At 34.8% G+C, this 23,096-nt stretch overlaps 1 protein-coding gene across 1 annotated transcript in view; it reads right to left on the bottom strand.

Annotated features, from left to right (window-relative positions):
• Positions 1-1,105: 1,105 nt before the first annotated feature.
• The window catches only part of ADAM28 (ADAM metallopeptidase domain 28), a 67,729-nt gene continuing 45,738 nt past the window's right edge, over positions 1,106-23,096 (bottom strand). The window contains exons 16-26 of the mRNA XM_087437251.1: positions 22,378-22,573; positions 19,082-19,184; positions 16,868-17,027; positions 16,099-16,179; positions 15,696-15,774; positions 5,461-5,569; positions 4,451-4,529; positions 3,723-3,788; positions 3,175-3,240; positions 2,230-2,292; positions 1,106-1,686 (exon numbers count right to left, since the gene is read on the bottom strand). Of these exons, the coding sequence (XP_087293377.1) occupies positions 1,666-1,686; positions 2,230-2,292; positions 3,175-3,240; positions 3,723-3,788; positions 4,451-4,529; positions 5,461-5,569; positions 15,696-15,774; positions 16,099-16,179; positions 16,868-17,027; positions 19,082-19,184; positions 22,378-22,573 (1,023 nt within the window). The 3' untranslated portion in view covers positions 1,106-1,665. The remainder of the gene's footprint in view (positions 1,687-2,229; positions 2,293-3,174; positions 3,241-3,722; positions 3,789-4,450; positions 4,530-5,460; positions 5,570-15,695; positions 15,775-16,098; positions 16,180-16,867; positions 17,028-19,081; positions 19,185-22,377; positions 22,574-23,096) is intronic.

The following is a 23,096-nucleotide window of genomic DNA, read 5'->3' as shown; positions in this document are numbered from 1 at the left end:
TCAACTTCTCATGGGCAAAGTCCCTCATGGAAATGAAGGCTTACAGGGGTGAGGTCTGTGTTGGAAATGGGTAAAGCAGACCAAGTATAAAATAATATATATAGCAGTAAGGAGGGAGTGGAAAGCACAGCCCTAATAATGGAAGCAGCTATGTTATTAGTTAGAATGATTTCCGTTGCAAGTAAGAGAAAAATCCAACTCGAAGCAGCTTAAACAATAAGGAAGTTTTATTGATCATCCACAGGAAGTTCCAAAGTGTGGGGTGACTCCAGCAGTTATTAATCTACCAGTTCAATGACATCATTAAAAGACCAGGTATTATTCTTTTCATCTTTCTGCTCTATCTTACTCAGAATATCAGCCTTGCCCTCATAATCACAACATGGTTGCAACAATACCAGATAGAATACCCAGATGCCAACATCCAGAAGAAGAGACAAGGATATCTTTCCTAGAAATTCCCCAACATATTTCTTCTCTTGTCTCATTGGCAAAATAAAAAAGGGGAGGGTTGTCCCTTCACTACCAAATCAACCACTGGGAAGGGAAATGAGATTATGATGATTGACTTTGAGTGACAGAGATTTACCCATGAGATGGAGTTAGGATCACTTTTTCTAAAATGTGGACAACAGAACAAAGTTGGGGTTCTGAAAGCAAGGAAGGATGAGGTTATTTGGTAGACAACCAACAATGTTTGCTCCACCACCAGTCAACTGAGCTGATGGTTGCTAAGGGCAATGTGACTCCAGTGTTGACAAACCGATTACTTTTAAAAAGCTGGAAATCTGGATGTTTATGGAAGATCTCCCAATTTTTAAATATTGGCAATAAATTCAAAACATTTTAAAATGCTTTGCAGCCAAAATCATTCAGGCCAAATAAAATAAATCTGCAAACATGTCCTTCAGGCCACCAGTTTACAACCTCTGGTTTATGCTGTTTACTTATTTAACTCAAATCTTCTCTAATTAGAAAGTGAAGTTTACTTTAACCTTGCCAGTAACTGAATTATACAAAATTCTATGAAAAAGTTAATTAATAAAGTTTTATTCAATTGTAGTAAACCTCAAATGACACAGCCAATAAGGATAACAGAAGATAATGTAGGAAAGAGATATTATATAAATCAGAGAATGTTTGTATAATTTTCTTCTTAATGGAGGGTTCTAATTTGACAAGTTAATGGTTAAAACAATCAAGATGTTGCTGGTAATCTTATGATGAATGTACAATTTCTATCCCTTCCAGTTTCCCGTGATTTCTTGTTTTTTGTTTCAATTAGAAGGTGAATTAATTTCTACCAAATGATAATATCAATGTGTTCAAAATATTAGTTAACATCACAGTAAAGAAAAGGGGGGAGGAGTGACTAGGAAAGTCACCTAATTAGAGATTTCAGCATCATAGCTGTTTCTTTAGAGTCCTCTTCCTTCCCATGAGCATAAAGAATAGAAATTTTAAATTCATACAAAGATTCTCGAGTATGTCTCTCTTGAAAAATTTTGTTTAACCTTTCAAAGCATAACATGAATCAAGAAATGTTAACTTCCTTGGGTATGAAGAACGAATAATAGTGAGAAAGTAAGTATATTTTTCTTCTATCCAGATTGTCCAATCTTCCACATTGATCATTTACCCACTAATCCTTGCTTAGCTGTTGCTTCAGACTTTTGGGTTGGAGCCCTAAAAGAGACAAAACTCTTAAATGATCAATATTTCCTAAATATTTAGATATTCTGTAACTTTGAACTATTAAGAAATTAAAATAAATTCTCTGTAGTCACATTTTCTATTTTATAGATTATTTGATATATCACAGTGAAGGAGTGGAAACATGAGAGGGTAGGGAAAGAAGGTGAGAAAAACACCATTCTGGGATTCAATTATCCAACTGGCTAATTAGCTTGATATAGAGAGGGTGGGGGATCAGGAGAAGAGTTATGAGATACTGGGTGATTATTCTATGGGAAATTTCCTCCATCTCACTATCCCTGGGGAATATTTCTGAGAAAATAAAGAATATTGGGGTCATCATCACTTTCTAGCTAAGACTCTTCCTTCTTCCTCTTGGTTATTGGCCAAACTCAGAAGGAAGACATATGTTAGCACTCATCCTGCAATCATACTGTTCTTAGGGAACATTTTCTAGGAAGGCATGGCTGGAACTTCTTTTCTTGATACTAGGAGCTCTACAAGATTATAACGGTTTGGCTATAGATTTCTTACCATAGGTGTAGACATTGGCTTATCCTTGAAAAGAGTAGAGGGAAATACTTTTGTGTCTTTATGCTATATTAGGGACAAAAATAATGGTAGGTCATTAGAAATGCTATGCATTTCCCATCTAAGCCACACTTATTTCCTTATTTAAATAATTCCTTACCTCCTTGTCACTCATTTAAATTCTACCCAACTCTCAGAGTTCAGTTCAAATTCCAGCTACTTACTCAATGAACCTTCCTCCTACTTTAACCACTCCAACCCCATTTATTTTCCCCTCACCATATTCTTTTCATTAGTTATCACCTGCTTTGGCACAAAAAATATATGAGGAATTAAGTGCTCCATATGTATATGACTAGTTCTCCCACTAGAAATGTAAAAGTTCTTGAAAAAAATGACCTTAAATTTTAGTTCTTTCTTATTTACTCACAATAGAGTTCCAATATGAGGAAATATGCTCAGTAACTACTTCAGTGAGTAAATTCTACCTTTGACTTCATAAGTGCCTGACTTTTATTACAGGTTTGCCTATATGTGGTCTGTTTTTCATATCCCACATCCTACAGAAAACTATGACTAATATAGACCTTATTCTATCTATAATATATAAAATAAAACATAATTTATAATAAAATTTTATATCCTTCAAAATAAGCATCTAGAAACTATTCTTTGAAGATGACAGTTTACCTCCTACCGCAGAACTATTTATCATTTCTTAAGAATTATATAACAGTAGAACTATTTTTTAATAATAAAAAATTAATGCCCATACTAATTTATAGATAGCAAGTAGGCTTTGCTTTCTCGGATATACCTATATGCTATGACATCTCAGGTTAGCCTAGGGAGCACACATTCTGATAAAGAACCCACAGATTTAGAGACACCATTCACATCGGGCATAAAAAACATTTAAAAAATCACCAGTGACCATCTGATACTTACAAGGAAAGAGGAAGATGATACAAAAGTAGGAATTGGTGGTGGCGGAAAATCCGGTTTTGTAATTAGCTAGTGAGAAGGTAAAAAATTTTAATTCAAAGATGGGGCCTTGAAAACAGGTGTGCTTAATGGAAAGGCTTAAATCATTTTCAGAAATGGAGAACTTATAACTCTACCCATGAGAACAGTCTAAACCTGTTAAGTTCAATTGCTTTCATTTACTGAACACATACAATTCAGAAATATGTCGAACACCAATAAACATATGATAAAGATGGCACTCTATAAAGCAGATTGGGACTCCTTGTACCAACCAAAGTTTCAGCTTTTCAGACCCAGTAATTCAGGCGGAGGGGTTAAACTTAGGAGTATAACGGAGAGGCACACGTTCTCACATTTTATATTTTCAAAAAGTTTTGCAGAAGAATCTATATTTTATATTACTGTTCATGGACTTCAACATTCTCCTAAAGCAATAATTGGGCATTGTGGGTTACGTCTTTCTTTGAGGTTAGATTGGAAGTGGTATTTAAGAGAAGTTGCTAACTCACAAAAGAAGCTGGAGGCTCATTGCCCTCGACTGGCAGATCGGGTGCATGAAGCTTCATCTGACTCATCTAAAAAGAAAAAAATCATATTTTAAAATAAAATGATCGGTTTCCTAAGTTCAGCTTCCAAATAAGCAGTCCTGTCAAGACATGAGAGATCAGAACTAAGATGACACCAAGAGACTGGATAGGAAATCCCAGTGGCCCAGAGGCTGCATTCTGCTGTGTCCAGAGCTATCGGAGATGGGTAAGTTTCCATCAAAAACATTATTACAAATGTCATTATCATTAACCAACTTCCGCTAAAATTTCTAAACTTGCAGGACACAACCAGGGCATTAAGGGTGAAACATATTAAATATATTGTCATACAAATAGACATATTATTGTCTTTACTGGACATTTGCAAAAGGGAAAAGAATCAGCCTAGAGTTCAGAGAGAAAGAAAGAGACATCTGGCATCTGTCCTCCTGTTCTTTTTATTCTCTTTGTATTTTGTGAATCACAGCAAAGTAGCTTCTGCATTTTAAGGAAATTCTTTTGCATTTAACAAAAGGCAAAGGAGAAATTTCTGAATGTGTAGTGACAGAGCTCACAATCCTCCCTACATACAAACTAGTGAAGTGGATTTGTAAAACCCTGCTGAGTAGAAATGATAGATAGGTGGTCAGGACAAGAGATCGAGAGAATCACAAACTGATTTGGCAAACACAGTATAAACTCAGGTTCACCTCTTGGTGTTGAACAGCCTTTTCCATCTGTGGTTTCCTCTTCTGTTTGCGTGGCCTGGTGCCAGAGGTAGACAGTGGCCTGTATGTGAAAGCAGATCATACAGATTGACTCAGCACTTCCTTCACCATGAGGGGGAAACTCAAGGGAAGCTGCCAATTTCCTTCGCCCACTGTGCCATCCTTGGTTATCGACTGGGTTTTCCTCTGCTCCTAGGACCATTTTCAGGTTTCCTTGTCCTGTAATCCATCCTCACGACCCCTTATTTTCTTCTTGATTCTCCACAGGAGCCCTGATTCCTAATCACGATGGTGTTGAATCCAACTTTTATCTAAATTATGTCTTTTAACCAATGATTCATTCAGTATTTATTAAAAGCGCATTAGGAGTGCATAAGTCAGTCTTTAAAAAATGCTAGAAAGATACCGTAGTTTCAAGACCAGGTCTGAAAGACTGACTGATGTAGGTGCAAATCAAGACTCCATCACTCACTTTGTAGGACTTGGACCATGTTTGTCAACCTCTCTGAGCTTCTGTTTCCACATCTATAAAAATGTGAAGTGCCTGACCTGGTGGGATTGTTGTAAAGATTAATATATAGCACCTTTTAATCTATAAAATGAAAATAATAGTTACTACCTCATGAAGTTCTTGTAAATATTAAATGAAATAATGCATGTAAAAGGACTTAGCACAGTGCTTGTCATAAAGATAGTGATCAATAAATGTTAGGTATTGTATTTTTATAATGAGTGTAAAAATATTTAATAGAGAGTTACTATTACTCTTGTTATTAATTATAAATACAGTGATTAACAGAAGAAAAAGGCATATCTTGCTGTGAAGGCTTTCCCAGTAAAAGGATACGCAGCCTCTGGTCCAAGAAAAATGTATCTATACTTATTTCTATGTATTTGAAGGAAACCAAATTAAATTGGAGAATTTGGTCAAATTCTTAAATTTAAAGTAATTTAGAAGCCAAAAAAATCCCCAAAGCAAGATAAAAGCCTACCTCTGGAGTTTCTTCTGTTTTCCTCTGGGGCTTTGGTGCCAGATTACTACAGCAACCACCACAAATATCACAGCCAGAGGGAACAGCACCCCGACCACAATGGAGAAGTCTGCAACAAAGAACCCCAGCCTCGTGAGGAGATGAGAAATTCCCAAATATATACCACACTAGTCCTTATTTCTTTATTCATCACTAATTCCATTTACCCTTTCCCCAAAGAGCACGCATTCCCTGGAAAATCTTTCATAGTCAGTAAAATAAAAATGTATTTTGATCGTGATTATTGTAATATTATTTAGATAGAGGAAATAAAGGAGACATCTATATAAAAAATTTCATATGATTTAGGTAAAGCATCATACTACAGAGAATCGTTAGATGGGATGATGTTTGTAATAATTGCAAAATGAAGGGCTGGGAAATTAGAGAGAATATGAAGTAAGGAGGACGGCAGGAAAGGAGTGTAATGTTTTTAAACTTCAGCTTTGGAATAAAACAGGGAAAAAGAAACTGAAGCCTTAAAATCACATTCCTGTCAGTAGCAAATGAGGAGCTGAGATGTGAATAAGAGAATTGATAGAGACATAAGTGATTGTCCTGATGATATTTGCTCTATATTCGAATTAATGTGGACAGAAAAGTAATTATGTGGCATTGTAAATTGGGAAATGGTTTAAACAAATTTCCTGGGTCTATATGGTGTTTCCTTTTTTACCTACTAATCTAAAGTAATGAATATTACTTTCATCTTTTGCTATCTCAAATATTCATTTCTCTTATGATAATCTGAAACCCCAGACACTAGGAGGTACAATTTTGAAGAGCAATGCAACCAGCTGCTGCTCTCTTATTACAGAGATCAGCAAATCAATAATAAGATTAATTTTTGTGTAAGTGCAAGAAAAGTTCACAAGTGTGAACACACATACATGTAGACAGAGGTAGATACATCAGAAGTAGAATTCTAGGTAAGATAATAACAGTTCAAATATCTAAAACTCTCCACCTTCCACAAAAATTCCTATCCAAAAAGTCAAAGGAAATAAAGTTCTAAGGCATTTCTGTTAGATATAGGATAGATACGTTCAGAATGAAAACTATGCACTTGCACTAACGTCAGAATTGTCACTATTCTCAGAAGTGTGGTGTGGTACCTGAGGAAATAAAGAGGAACTTGGCAGTCTTCACAAACACCCCTCATTTGAAAGGATGTGGTCCAGAGGTAAAGCTGGGGTAAGGCAGATGGAGACCATTGTAACAGGAAGCAGGTTTGCAGTTGAAGATGGAAATAGCTGAAGAGAAAGTACAGCCTCTTCTGTTTCTGGTAATGGTGGTCTAGGAAATTTGGACCAACTCTACCACTAAAAACAACTAATAAATTTTTACCAAAAAAAAAAATCTTTCTAAAAGCACAGAATTACTAAAAAAATAGGAAAAAATTACTTTGGAGAGATTAGTGAGAGAGCAGGAACCCAGAAAGGAAGGAAATGATCCTAGATGAAAGTTTAGAAATACAGAAAGGTGTGAAAAGTAAATAAACCAAAAGTCAACTCTAATGTAAACTATGAACTTAGGGTGATAATCACGTGTCAATGTAGGTTCATCAGTTGTAACAAATATACCACTCTGGCGGAGGAAGTTGATAGTGAGGGAGGCTGTGTGTGTGTGGGTCAGAGTACATGGGAAATCTCTGTACTTTCTTCTCAGTTTTGCTGTGAACCTAAAACTGCTCTAAAAAGTAAATATAAAATAAATGCATAGTCTCCAAACTAATAAAAAGAAAAACGGATTGATTAAAATCCTCAATAAGTCCACAAGAAAGGAGAGAAAAGAGACCATAGAACAGTCAGGAAAAGTAAAAACCATAAAGATTGTGAGACTAAAATTTAAAAAAGTGTATATACTTTTTAAAAATGAGACAGATATAAAACAAGAGGATTCAGAAAGGATGGAAGTAAAAGTACAGAAAAATGTTATACCAGTGCAAAAGAGACCCAAAGAAATAGGTACAGTTATATTAGTCTCCAGGAACTATAGACTTTAAAAGGCAAGAAAACTAGAGATACACCGAAGCATTTCATAATGATGAAAGTGTTAAATATAAAGCAGAGGAAGATGGGCACGGATGTTAGCCCGGGGCCAATGTTCCTCAGCAAAAAGAGGAGGATTGGCAATGGATGTTAGCTCAGGTTAATCTTCCTCACCAAAAAAAAAAAATTGTTAATTCACTGGGAAGACATAACAATTCTAAACTTTTATGTAGATTGTAGCATGGTCTCAAAATATATATAAGCACTGATAGAACCATAAGTAACAGCCAAATTCACAATTTGGGGGATTTTAACAGTCCTGGCTCAGTAATTGGTAGAACAAACTAACAAAATATCAGTATGAATTAATATATCTACACACAACTAACAAACTTGGTATAAAAAAATATACTTTTTTTGTTTGCACATTGCACATAACTGCAGAATACATATTTTTGTGTTCACAGACAGAATACTTCCAAATATGGGCATATGCTGAGCCATAAAGCAAGTCTCAACAAATTTTAACATATTCTCAACACAGTAAGTTCTCTGATCCCTATGTAATTATGCTAAGTATTAATCTAACAATAACTAAAAAGTCTGCATGTGCATGTATGTAAAGAAATATATATCTAAACATTTCAAAGGTCAAAGAAGAAAGCAAATAGAAAATAGAGAATAATTTTAACCAAATGACAATGAAAATATCATTTACCATATGGGCTACAACCAAAGGAGTTCTTAGAGGAAAATTTATAGATTTACAATCTTAAAAGGATATATTTAAAAAGAAGGTTGAAAATTAATGAGCCAAACATCCATTTGAAGAATTTTTTTTAAATATTAAAGAAACTTAAGGCAAGGGAATGGAATAGTAGAAATTAAAATAGCAAACAAATGTAAAGAAAGAAAAAGCATAAAAAAATAATAAAAAAATTTTCTCTTTGGATGATATAAAAAAAGAGAAAAGACAATGCTACAGATCCCATTGATATTCAAAAGATAAGTATTATGAGTCATTTTAAACTAAAAATTTTAAATTTAGATGAAGTAGGAAAATGTCTAGAAAAACATAACTATACTAAAACTTATATAAGGAGAAATTAAAAATCTGAAGGGTCTTATAACTACTAAAGAAATTGAATCTCTAATTTAGAATATTCTTCAGAACTCTAGGCCTGCATGGCTTACTGACAAGTTCTACCAGATATTTAGGGAAAGAATCTTCCAATCTTATGCAAATTCTTCAAGAGAATATTAATAAATGAACACTCTCCAATTCATTTTATATGACTAGCATGACTCTGATACCCAAAATAAGCAAGTACAGTACGAGAAAATTACAGGCCAATAGCGTGAAGATAAAATAATAGCAGACATCATCCATCAATATATGTAAGAGATGCTATTTCTATGTTGAGTTTATCCAAAGAATGCAAAGCTAGATAAATGTTCAAATATCAATCAATTTATTTTGTAATACCAACAGAGCAAAGGGACAAAACATTTTAACCAATAAATAAAGAAAAAGTATTTGGTATAATTCTTAGCAAACTAGGAATAGAAGTGAACTTCCTTAATCCTATGAAGAGGATCTAAATATGTACAGAATACCTGCAGATAACAGAGCAAAACTCTGCAAGTCTTTCCTTTGAGACTGGGATAGAAACAAAGAGGTTGCTATCACTATTTCTATTCTGTAGTAGGACAGAAGGTACTACTCAGTGAAGGAAAACAAGTACAAGAAATTAAAATTGTAAAGATTAGAGAGGAATAAAAAACTGTCATTCTTCTGAAACAATATGATTGAATATGTAGAAAATCTAAAAGAATCTATACATAAATTACTAGAATTATTGAGAGGTTAGCAGAGGTATTTATTACAAAAACAAATACCCAAAAATTAGTTGAATTTCTATACTGTAGTAATAGTTGAAAATATTTTATCAAAAGATAAAAATTCATTCTCCCCAAGTAGATCTATAGATGTAATTTATGCTAAATGAAAATCCCAACAGGAATTGCGTGTGTAACTTGAGAATCTGATTATAAAATATATATGGAAATACAAACAGCTAATAGCCAAGACATTCTTAAGGAACAAAGTTAAAGGATGACCTATAAGATAGCAAAATTATTTTAAAGATACAATAATAAGAGTGTTATATTGGCACACAGTCAAAGGGGACCACCAGAAAAGAATTGATACCCCAGAAAGACACATATATACGTACACTTGTTTTACTAGAAAGGTGGCACTACAGAGCCTTAAGGAAAGATGATCTATTATGTGAAGGATGCTGTAACAATTGGGCATCCATTCAGGATAAAAATGAAATTGAATGCATCATACACAAACAATTCCAGATAGATTATAGACTTAAATTTGAAAAGGCAATACAACAATGCCTTTTAGAAGATAATATACGGATATATATTTATGACTTTAGGATTGGGAAAGTTTCCTAAAAAAGGACACACAAAGAAAAAAACCTATCAGTGAAGTGATTAACAAATTGACTACATTGCAATTAAAAGCTTCTGTTAATCACATGACACCAATAAGAGAGTGAGAAAACACAGAATGAGGAAAGTTATTTGCAACATATGCTAGACAGAAATAGCTTATATCAAGAATATATTAAGACTTATACAAGTTAATAAGGGGGTCAGAGGAGACAACTCAAAAGAAAAATAAACAAAAAGGCTTGAGCAAATACTTTACAAAAGAGGAAACCCAAATGGCCAAAAAAATAAGAAAAGTTTCTTTTTTAATTATTATTAGTCATAGAAAGCAAATTAAAACCACAATTACTACTAAGCCACTAGAATGGCTAAAATTTAATAAGTCTGATAATGCCAAATGGCTTAAAGGTTGTAGAACAACAGGAACTTTTATTCAGTTCTGCTAGGAGTGTGAATTTGTGCAACCACTGTGGAAACAGTTTGATATGGTCTAGTAAAGTTAAGTAGATTTGAATGACAATATTTATAGAAATGTTTTTTCATCCTAACCCTGAAATATCCATAAAAGCAGTTAAAAAAAGAAACTGTCATGTGTATATGATATTGCAGCAATACATGACAATATTGTCATATTATGCACGACAGCAAAAATAAACTCCTTCCAGCTATGTGTAAGAGTGTGGATTATGGAAACAGAAGGTAGAGGGAAGACCATGAGTACCAATAATTACATATATATAAAGTGCAAAAACAGCAAAACACAGAATATATTGTTTAGGAATACGTATTTAGGAGGGAAGACTATGAAGAAAAGTAACAAAATGCTATAATAAAAGACAAGTTAATGATTAACCCTTAGAGGGAGAGAAGACATTAGGACTGGGACAAGGCAAAGGGAGAAGATGTCTGGGCAATGCTCTGTTTCTTGGCCCAGATTGTATTGTATGAATGTACATTTTATAATTTATATTTCATTTTTATATTTATATATGTAAATGAATATCTGTTCTATATTACAAACAATAGTACATGCTATATTATATGTCTATTTATATATTTTTCCATATATATTATATTTTCACAAAAACTGGTTTTAATTAAAATAAACTCGAAAGCCCACAGCCGTGTATAGCCACACTACAGAGTAGGGATCTTAACATTTTTTTCGTGGCACAGATTGCTTTGGAAATCTGATAAAGCCTATAAACTCCTTCTCTGAATGTTTTTAAATTCATTAATAAAATGCATAGGATTAAAGAGAAAGTTCTGTTGTCAAAATGTTATAAAACAATTTGTGATACAGTTAAATAATGTGCTTCTTTATTAACCCCTTAAATTATAAAACTTAACTGGATTAATCACTACCATAATTTCAAACTAGAGATATGCATGTATGATGTTTGGAGATACATGCAGCAACTGCAATGTGATGTAAAAATATTTGTAATTTCTATTGGTGACGAAGTCATGAGAACTACTAATACTATTGTGGTTCACTGCCTTACCTTCCTGTAATTGTAGAAAATTCTAAATTTTAGTTAGAATTTAATGAAAATACAGCTGCAATATTTCTCATTCGAGTTTAGATTTAGAAGCCTGGCTATCATGAAAACTATCCTCTGGGATCTATCCTGTAGGTGACAAGACACTTGCCTGAGCTAGGGACTTTCCTCAGTCTGGTGGAGGCTTTCCTTCACGGTTAGGTTAGAAGTAACACCAGAAATGGAACCAAACTCACCAACACAATGTCCCAAAACAAAAAGAATACCTGGCAGATAAAGTTGAATGCTGTTGAAGCAATGCTTTCAACAAATAGAAGAAGCTATTCAGAGAAAAACTTCCCCCATTTCTACTATGAAGCACTCCAGCTGCCTCCTTGAACCCTTTAAGACATAAATTTGGCGTAATATAATGTAAATTTGCATCACCAGTCCTCCAAGCGAAAGTTTTTAGGAAATACTTCAATAGAGTGTGTCAGAATTGATTCTACTTTATTGGATTCCTAAGTAATTAAGGAGAAAAAAAGCATAAAAAGTATGAAAAGATTAGATGTAAAATAATATTTAGAAATAGAATATATATAAAATGCATTTTTTCAGGAAAAAATTATAAAGAATCAAAGTAAATTTAGGGTGGCATCTGCTTGGTACTCTCAATAAAATTAAAATATAGATGATTAAAAAAAGCCAAAATATGAAATAACAGAAAACAATAGATTAGCATGCAAGTGTTTCAAGGAAACAAAAACGCCACTGAATATTTTAAATGTTATTATAACTAATAAATAGGGGTGCTGACATTGTCAAAAATTCACTCTATGATATAGAGAATGATCTTGAAACACTTTCCAGAAATAACAGGAAAAGGACAGTCAGAAAAAAGATGACGTGAAGGCCACACAGTAGAGATATTTCATACAAATAATTTATGTTTCCGAATTAGAAACCAGAAAAGTGGGACAGAATCAATTTTAAAACCTGTAACAAGAGAAACATTCCTTGAACTGAAGAAAGAACCAAATCCTCAGTTTGAAAGGCCTCACTGGCTAACAATCAAGATACTGGAAAGAGAGCAACACTCAGGTGTATCAAGGTGATTAGTTTTCATTAAGTAGCAATTCTAAAAGCATTAAAAAAATAAACCTAATGATTTTTAAAGGGGTTATTTAGCAACAATAATAATAAAGTCAGTGTAGCCTCAGTTGACTAACATTAAATATTGGTATCTACTGCAATAGACTCATGAAATTAAAACTGGGATTCAAAAAATCCAATCCAATTCTACCCACTATTCCTGTTTTCTATTTAGCAACAGAAATAAATTCTCATAAATGCAACTGAGGAAGTTTAATGTAGAAGGAAAGAAGAAAGAAGAAATTACTCGTGGAGGTGATTTAGCAAATCAGTAGATGACTCAAAATAATGAGTTCAAGAAGAGGGAAGTCATAGTTTAAAAGGATTTTTAGTGAGTGTTGGCACCATTAAAGAGCTATCTAATTAAAGTAGTTGATTGTGTTCATGCATCTATCCCCCTACCCTATCTAAATCCTAGATGACACATCCTAAATAGCATATATGTATGTGTATATATATATATATATTTAATAAAATCATAGAGCGCTAGAAAAAAATAGTAAAGAATTTTTAGAAATTGCAGAAAGATAGGAAGCAAAGGAATTTAGATGGGCAGAAACACTAAATTATAGCTCCAAACATCAGAAATAAATGTTATTCCCTCTTGAGAAGTCTAACAAAGAATCAACAAATTAAAAAAAAATAGCTCAAACATCAGAAGAAGATGCTATTTTGCAGGGGGCGAAGCCAACAGAGAATCTGTACTTGGGACAGACAGTTCATTCAGGTCCATACCCCTCCGTATCCCCGTCCCCATCCCTTATGTATATGGAACAAGAGTGAGTCATGCTTCAGGACAATGCCCTGAGAAATGCTCTCCAAAGGCAATGCAGGATGCAAGAACCTGAGAAGCAGAAGAGAGGCTAACTGTAGCTAGCCATACTATATCAGAGACAGAGATGGGAGAATAAATGAGCGCACTGCGGAAAAGCAGCTCTTTCAGTAAGTAAACGCAACGAAGAGCTCTCTCCTTAGAGCGATTTCTTTTCTTTCTTTTTTCGTTTTGTTATTGCGGTAACAGTGGTTTATAACATTGTATAAATTTCATGAGTACATCATTATATTTCTATTTCTGCATAGATTACATCACGTTCACCACCCAAATACTAATCACAATCCATCACCACACACATGTGCCTCATCATCCCTTTCACCCCTCTCCCTTCCCCTTCCCCTCTGGTAACCACCAATCCAATCTGTCTCTATGTGCTTGTTTGTGGTTATTTTTATCTTCTACTTATGAGTGAGATCATACAGTATTTGACCTTCTCCCTCTGACTTATTTCACTTAGCATAATACCCTCAATGTCCATCCATGATGTCACAAATGGCTGGATTTCATCGCTTCTTATGGCTGAGAAGTATTCCATTGTGTATATGTATCACATCTTCTTCATCCATTCGTCCTTTGATGGGCACTTGGGTTGCTTCAAAGTCTTGGCTATTGTGAATAATGCTGCAGTGAACACAGGGGTGCATGTATCTTTACGCATTAGTGTTTTCATGTTCTTTGGATAAATACCCAGCAGTGGAATAGCTGGATCATATGGTAGTTCTATCCTAATTTTTTGAGGAATCTCCATACTGTTTTCCATAGCGGCTGCACCAGTTTGCACTCCCACCAGCAGCGTATAAGAGTTTCCTTTTCTCCACATCCTCTCCAACACTTGTTGTTTCCTGTCTTGTTAATTATAGCCATTCTGATGGGCATGAGGTGATATCTCATTGTAGTTTTGATTTGCATTTCCCTGATAGTTAATGATGTTGAACATCTTTTCATGTGCCTGTTGGCCATCTGTACATCTTCTTTGGAGAAATGTCTGTTCAGGTCTTTTGCCCATTTTTTAATTGGGTTGTTAGTTTTTTTGTTGTTGAGCTGTATGAGTTCTTTATATATGTTGGAGATTAACCCCTTACCAAATATATGGTTTGCAAATATCTTCTCCCAATTGTTACGTTGTCTTTTCATTTTGTTGACGGTTCCCTTTGGTGTGCAGAAGCTTTTTAGTTTGATGTAGTCCCATTCGTTTATTTTTTCTATTGTTTCTCTTGCCTGGTCAGACATGGTGCTTGGAAATATGTTGCTAAGACTGATGTCAAAGAGAGTACTTCCTATGTTTTCTTCTGGAAGTTTCACGGTTTCAGGTCTTACATTCAAGTCTAATCCATTTTGAGTTAATTTTTGTGTATGGTGTAAGATAATTATCTACTTTCATTTTTGTGCATGTGGCTGTCCAGTTTTCCCAACACCATATATTGGAGAGACTTTCCTTTCTCCATTACATATTCTTGGCTCCTTTGTTGAAAATTAGCTGTCCATAGATGTGTGGGTTTATTTCTGGGCTCTCGATTCTATTCCATTGTTCTGTGTGTCTGTTTTTGTGCCAGTACCATGCTGTTTTGGTTACTATAGCTTTGTAGTATATTACTTCTCATCATGGCGATTGGAGGTGAGGATCCCTACTCTGGGTACTTCCCACCCTGATGGCCTGTAGGAAGATCTGCCTATCTAGAGCTCACAGCTAGATCTTCTATCAGGAGAGGTATCGGTAGGTACAACAAGCACACCAACATGCAAAGAAAACCCATGTAAGCTAATTCATGTCAACCTAATTCCACATTCAACTAAGCATCACATATCCTGAAGGAAAACAGCACAATGAAATATAAGAGACAGGGTGAAAAAACAAAACAATCAAACTCAAAAGAGGTAGAGATTATTCAGAGAACAGAAATGAACTTACAAAAATAATCTAAGTCATATTCTTAGAGAGTTTTATGAGGATACTATATCTATACATTAAATCAAGGCTACTATGAAAATGCAATGATCATAAAGCAAAAAAATTTGGATAATTAAAATAAGATTACAAATATAAAATTTGAGGAAATATCTTAGTATATACAGTAAAAGCATAAGGATGTGGAAAATATGACTAAAAAGTTATTAAAGACACTTTGAAGACTAATATTGTGGATTCAATATCTACAGAACAGGAATTCCAAGAGGAGAGAAAGAAGGCAATGAAATGTTATGTAATATGAAATAAAAGCTTGGAAGAGGAGAACAATTTTCTCAGGTTAGACGTGTAATGTTACCTACGGAAGACAACTGAGGAGTCATCGCAATCAGGAGGGGCCCATCCCTCTTTACACTGACACTGGAGCTCGTGATCACACACCTAGAGGAGCAACGACCCTGTTACTTTCCACACTAGACTCACCACCAACCCCAAGGGCCTATTCATCCATAATTAAGTCCATTCTGAAAAAGGAATAACCCCTACCCTGCAGCATTTCAGTTGTCTAGAGAATGTATGAATCAGTAACAGAAATTTCAATACCAGGTTCGTAGAAGAAATTTTTCATGGTACCAAACTACTGAAAGGTTAGGCAAATTTACTAATTTTAATCATTTAATGCTGAAACACTACTTTAACACCATCAAAGCTGACCTAAAATTACATAGATTCGTCAAGCTTGGGGGAAACATTTTCAAAACTTACAGCGTGTCCTTTGCACTTCGAGGAGCAATTGGTGGCCTTGTAGGCTTTTTCGATATCCACACATTCTGCATTAATGCAAACCTGAAAATGACGTGAAAAACATGAAGTTTACATTACTGTCCAGTGGCTTCAGCTCTGCAAATTGTTGACTCTTTGGAATTTAGTCTTATATTATTAGCCACTATTTTTGTTATCAAACTTACCTTTTTATTAAAGAAATCACAGCACTCTTTTGAAAATAGGAAGATGGGATCTAGATAATTTTTATAATAAAATATTTAGAAAGTCCTCTTTAAAGAAGATTCCTTAACTTCACTTCATTCCTCCTGGGTCATTCCCTTAATCCTCCTCTTCAGTCCAATTCTTAAGACTGATATTTACCACTGGACTAAGCGTTGCACATGAGACAAGGTACCCATTCCAAAAAATATTATAGAAAACATGTTAATATCACATCATCTGCAAAATTAAAATAATTGTCATTTACGTAACAATAAATAGTATTGATATTATTCTCTTCATTGTTATCAGAGTGGCTATCATTTATTGAGAACCTACCGATTTGGGGGCAACAAGATTTATCTAAGTTTCACAACCTAGTGCTAAGCACATTTTAAGTAATATCGAAGGAATGAATGCAGGCACGCATAAATGAATGGCATAAGTATTGCTTTGAAAAGTATGCTCCATGAAACACAAGAAGGCCTTGAGAAGCAAACAAACAACACAAAAAAAGAACACTTGAGTAAAAGCTACAATTTCAACTTACCTTCTTGTTTCCACACTTAGTTCCGTTGGCTACCATGCCTATTTCTTGACTGAAGTCTTCAGGATCAAATGTTTTACATGTCAGGAAAGTTACTACACGTCCTTTCCAGGGCAAATTATCTGACCCACCTTGACAGAACAACTTCCCACACATGGCATCACTGAGGAAAAGCCAAAATTTGCTGCAGTTGAAATACCAGGATCCAAATTGTAGTTTTATACAAATATAAATCAGCTTCCTATCAATATTTAACTAATAGTATTTCTCCCTATAGCAGAGACTCCTAGTTCTTGTTTATATCATTTTTCCCCTTATTCTTCAGTAATAGAACCACTGAATATTAACAAGGCACATTGTTGCTCAAAAAATTCCACGATTCGCAGACTCCTGTGCAGCTAATTTTGGTCAATTGCCTAAGTTCTGGCCGATGGGAAGAAAGCAGAATCTTAACTACAAATTCTTGAAGGTGGCCTTATGTGAGGGAGTATGTCTTACTCCTCTATTTTTTCTCCTTTTTGCTTATTAGAATGTGATGGCTGGAGCTGGAGAAGCCATCATAGACCAAGAGAAACAACTGGGAATAGGGGTTATATGTACAATAGAGCTATAAGATAGAAGGAGGATGGATTTCTCACATCACGGAGGGCTCCTAGGAAATCAGTTTCTATCTTGCTCAGCTAAGTTTACCTATGTATTTTCATGAATTGCAGCAGAATAATTCAACCATCATTCTGTTAATAAAAGGCTGAACCTTGACACTCTAAGACGCCATGCAGGTTTACTGAAAGAACTACCTCCCTGCAAATACAGACAAAACTACTCAAGACTCAATAAAGCCATTCATTTCCTGCCAAAGTGAATAAATCAATGCCAATAAAATTGGAGTCAATTGTTTTATGCAGAATTCAGAGGAGGGCTGTGAAAAACTATTCTGAGAGTGATAGAATCAGATTCTTCTGATATCTCTGGTGGCTATTAGAAAATATGATTGAGGAGTGAAGAAAGGCATGCATTCTTTCCACACTTGAGAAGATATTTTTCTTGAATCATTTAAGTAGAGTTTTATGAGGAAGGCTCTGGAGCACAAGGAATGCCAGGCTTACTCTCCACTATAGCCAATGACTACTAAGAAGTGACTAGGAAGTCAGCCTGTGGAAACAATGAAATGCTTGTGCCTCCAGTTACAGAAACTATCCAGTGCTCATATGAACAGTTATACAGAACAATAGTGTGTGTACGTGCTACAGAGGAAAGCCGGAACTACCCTACTCTCTTCCCACTCACTACATCTCAAACTACATATTGCCTCCACCCCAACACACACATATTGCCTCTTACATAGTTTCTTTCCCTTTTGCATCTGTCCTGATTTCCTGTAAAGGAAAGACCACAGGATATGATTGTCCTTTAGGGCTAGACTCCCCAAGAGATGACCCTATGTCCAAAATGTAGTTTGTTTGGCAATATCTATTATCTAGAAAAAGTATTGTTCAATAAAAATCTTTGAAAACACAACCTTGTTCAATCTCTTGTTACACATTACTTGGTATGTGTAAAATTTGGAGCAGGTACAAAGTTTAATCTATTATAATTTGAATTTTAAAAGTCATCTTAAAATTGCATAATCAAAAAAACTTACAGTAAAATCTCAAGTTCATTGCTTATGATATTCTATAAGTTTTCCAGAATATCAATACAAAAAGTAAAATAAATTCTTCAGGTGAATTGTCCATCTTTTACTGTACTTTGTTTCTTTATGTAATGCCATGGCAAGTTTAAATAAAACTGTATAAATATTGTATTGGTTATTCCTCTGAGTAGATAAATATTCCTATCCCTAGAATCACGATGAAAGACACTTGATGGAAAAGCACCTAAAGTATACTGGAAAATCCACGTACAAACTTCCAGCCAGGCCCATTCACTGTTGCATGTTCCACCTCAAAGATTTATTCTATTTAACAGTGACTGTACTCGTTGTCATCTGAAGCACCCACCGTGAGGGACTGGATAAAGGAAATCATTTCTTATTTGTCTTTAATTCAGTGCCTAGCCTAAAACATGGCACAAAATAGTCACTCAATGAATGTTTATCAAATGAATGATGTCCAAATTCACTTTCTCTTTAAATGGAATAAATCAGAATGTATGGCTGGAAGTGGGCAATTCCGCTAGTTTTTGGAGCAGGAGGGTTCAAACCACAAGGTTACTTACTTTGCTTTACAGGGAATGCGTGTGTCGTCCACTTTGCGACAGTACCCGTACTTGGACCCACCTTCATTCCTGTGGTAACACAACTTATCTGCAACCTTGGTTTCTGGGACCAGGCATGGTCAGTAGGGACACATTCGAAAAGAAAAGAGATAAGAAGTTCAATTCTACAAAGGATTAATGAAATATAAAATTAATGAAATGTATCGCATGAGAAGTGCTATTTTAGCATAATCTCATTGACCATTCTCAGAAATATAAACTGCAAAAATTTGATATCAAGAGAGATGACTGGAATTAATAATAATCTTTTAAATTTTCTATTTAAATGGAATAACGGCTTTCTAAATATTTGGAACCATGTGGGTGATTTGCTGAAGGTTAAAAAAAAATTCATCTAAATATGAAGACCAGGAGAGCGACAGTCATTATGTTAATAGCCCGCAGGCAGATATTGGAAAGCTATTCTGCTGATATGTGCTACCTCGACAATTACCTGCTATGCTTAGTCAAACCCCTACTCTGTGCCAGGACAGTGATAAGCATCACTGTTTAATTTCTCACGTGATCTTCCTCAGATCCCCCTCAGACGGGCAACAGAACATAGTGACGAAGAGCTCAAGCGTTAAGTAAGACAAGCAGGTGTGTGACCTTGGGCAAGTGCCTTAACCTCTCCTCTTGGTTTGTTGTACAATGACAATCTATATAATAGTACCTACCTCCTAGGGTTGTTGCGAGTTTTAAATGGTTCATATACGCAAGTCACTGAGAATAGTGCCTGGGCTGTAGTACATGGTTGATAAATATTAGCCATTCTTGTTATCACTCCCATTTTATCAATAAGGAAACGAAGGATCATATTGATTAAAGTCACAGAGAGAGATGAAAAACCAGACTTCAGTCCCAGTTCTCTGTTGAGTCTAAGACATATGCTCCTTCTGTGCTGGGATGCCCCTCTTGAAGATCAATAAAGACCAGGAAAATTTGAACCCAGTCTTTGAAAAAACAACAACTTGGTTAAAAATAATCACAAACCTATAAAGATATTGCACAGTTTCAAGAAAAATTATTAAACCTATTATGATGATTTATAAACTCAAACCATTCTAAATGAATTTCATGTTTCAATGTCCAAGATGATAAAATGAATTTTATTACCATATTTTCTTGATTATTTTATCTTAGTAACGTTTATACTTTCCTTACTATCTCAATAAAATACCTATAGTAAAAAATTGAATAATTAGGCATTAACAACTAGGAAAAAACATATTCATAATCTCAAACTTGAGAGTTATTGCTGCTAATGTTGGGCAAAGGATCATTCATGTACCTGGTATCACACTGCTTCAGAAGCTACTTTTCCCCAATTGACAATATACTTGTCCTTTCTGCAGGTATTAAAAATTCTACACTATCATAGCTGTAATAATTGCATTGGGGAGATATACACTATAATTTATTTGAATAATCCTTATTCTTGGACTTTGAGATGTTTCCCAATTATGTACTATTATTTAAAAAAATGCTGGCTGAAAATTCTTTGTAAATAAATATTCCTGGGTACAATTGCTAGGGAAAGGAGTATATTTTCTTTTTAGATTGTACATACATTTTTCCAAATTCTCTCTGAAAAGATTATGCTAATTCATTTTCTTATCAGAGTGTACGAAAATAGGTGTTTTATCACATCCTCACTGACACGGAGCATGAACTGTGACACACCTTTGCCGATTTAACAAGTGTAGAAGATTAACTTGTTTCCATTCATATTTCTTACTATATATTACACTTTCTGATGCATTAATGGTACTTCGTACTTCTTGCTGGTGAGGTAAGGTGATGTTAATGTTTATTAGACATTTGGACTTTATGATGAATTGCCTGTTTGTGACTTGGTCACGTTTTTCAATATTTGGAATTCCAATTGATTTATAGAAATGATTGGATGTTAAAGAGAGTGATTTTTCCCCCTTATATACACTATAAGACTCTTCAAGCTTTGAAGATTAATTGAAAATACATATTTGACCCCTTATAAATTGTAAAATTTTCAATTTTATTTAGGCAAATCTATTTCTTTGGCCTTTATAAGGTCTGCCTTTAAACATATGATTTAAAAGTTCGTCCCTATTCCAATATCAGATAAATATGTTCAACATGAATTCAATAGATAATTTTGAACATTTACCAAAGTCAGGCACTGTGCTGGGACACACTGGAAATACAACTGTGAACAAAACAGCATCTAGGTAGTAGAAAGTTTACAGATTTGTAGGGAAGGCAGAAGGGTCAGGCAAAAGGAGAAGGGAATAGTATTTATTGCAGTGATTTATTACCAGATAATAAAGAGGATGCTCAGAGCTTCACCTCTGTGCCGAAAATGTCTTCCCCCCGGGTTTCTGCCATATAGTGAAGCCGCCCAAGGAAGCACAGGGTCTTTAACTGGTTTCTTTTTTTCTGAGTGTGTTGTGAATCTCTAATGTTGTTTTACATATATTTTCAGGAATTATGAAAAGTTTCTGGCCTGTGATAACCCTCTTCACATACTCTTAGGAATATGTATTTTCCCTATTTAAAAAAAATATTCCTTCAGCGATTTAAGTAGGAATTTGGAAGTGTAGTAGAAAAAAGTATGAAAAATAAACATACGTACACAATATACGTCATATCCATGAAGTCCAAAGAATTGATATTTTTAAAATTGCCTTTCTAATTAAGCTATTTAGCACAATTTAAGTTTTGGCTTAAAGTTTTCAGAGATTTTTAAGTTATGATTTTATTTTTAATTTCTTTTTTATGGTGTACCTTATTCTCAGCCTATCTCCCAGCGCTCCTGCCACCCCTACACACACACACACACACACACACACACACACACACATGCAGACTTCCAAGGGTTTACTTATCTGAATAGAATCTTGGTTACAGTTACCAAGGTACAGGACACCCAGTTAAATTTGAATTTCAGATAAACAAAGAATTTTTTTAGTGTAAGTCTACCTCAAATATTGCACGAAACATACTGATACTAAAAAAAAAAAAATTGTTAATCTGAAATTAAAATTTAAATGGACCATCCTTATTTTTATTTGCTAAATCTAGCAACCCCAAAATTGACTTTAAGTCCTAAAATGCACTTATCCAGGATTTCGAGCAGTGGCACAGTTTCTAAGGAAAAAGAATGGACAGCATGCTGCTGTGGCCGTGAATAAACACTGTCACATGGAATAATATGAGTTTTGTTTGCATGTGCATAGAGAGGCAGGAATGCCAGCCACACTGGCGTGTCCTCCTACCTGGTCCCCACAGATCGGTGCACTGCTCCTGCAGTGTGGGGCACGTGCCCATCAAGCAGTAGCCCTGCCCATTTTGACAAGGGAAGCCATTGACTCGGAATCTGTCATCAGGGCAAATACCAGATTTACCGTCACACATTTCTGGCAGGTCACACTCATCTTTTGCTGGTCTGCACACTGCACCAGCCTTTTTGAACTGTAGGAAAGTAAAAATGGAGAGAAGGCTTTTTTCCACCTGACTTATCTAATATCTCAAATTAATGCAAATAATATTGTCCCTTTGGCCTTTTTCTGGCAAGTTGGTTACAGGCATCACTCTATTCCAGTATACATTTGCATTGTATAAGCTAAAGCCATCTCCTATTATATCACTGCTATTGAGTTCGGCCAATGCCCTAAGTCTTTAAGCACTTAATATTTCTGAATTTGTAGTGCAAATATAGAAGAAAACAAGGAACATCTTAGATGCAAAGAACGAAGTTATTTCTCTCTTTGCTGAATGCATCTTTGTCAAGATTTTCAAGGAGATTTAAATCTGCAACTTCAGAGATTTATTGGTGAAGTGAATCTCCCATATGAAGGAAGATAAGCTTACAAGCACCAGATCAGCATGCTCTGAGGCTTTCCCAGGCATCACATTTCCTAATCCTTAATTCTTTTTATTGTATGCTCAGATATTTCTTTTCAACTCACTTCTTGTTATGGAATGATTTATCCTG

This window comes from Ceratotherium simum, chromosome 12, assembly GCF_057802395.1.
Source record: "Ceratotherium simum simum isolate JZ-2026a chromosome 12, ASM5780239v1, whole genome shotgun sequence".
Taxonomy (NCBI): Eukaryota; Metazoa; Chordata; class Mammalia; order Perissodactyla; family Rhinocerotidae; genus Ceratotherium; species Ceratotherium simum.
This window is presented reverse-complemented; position numbering and strand designations above follow the sequence as displayed.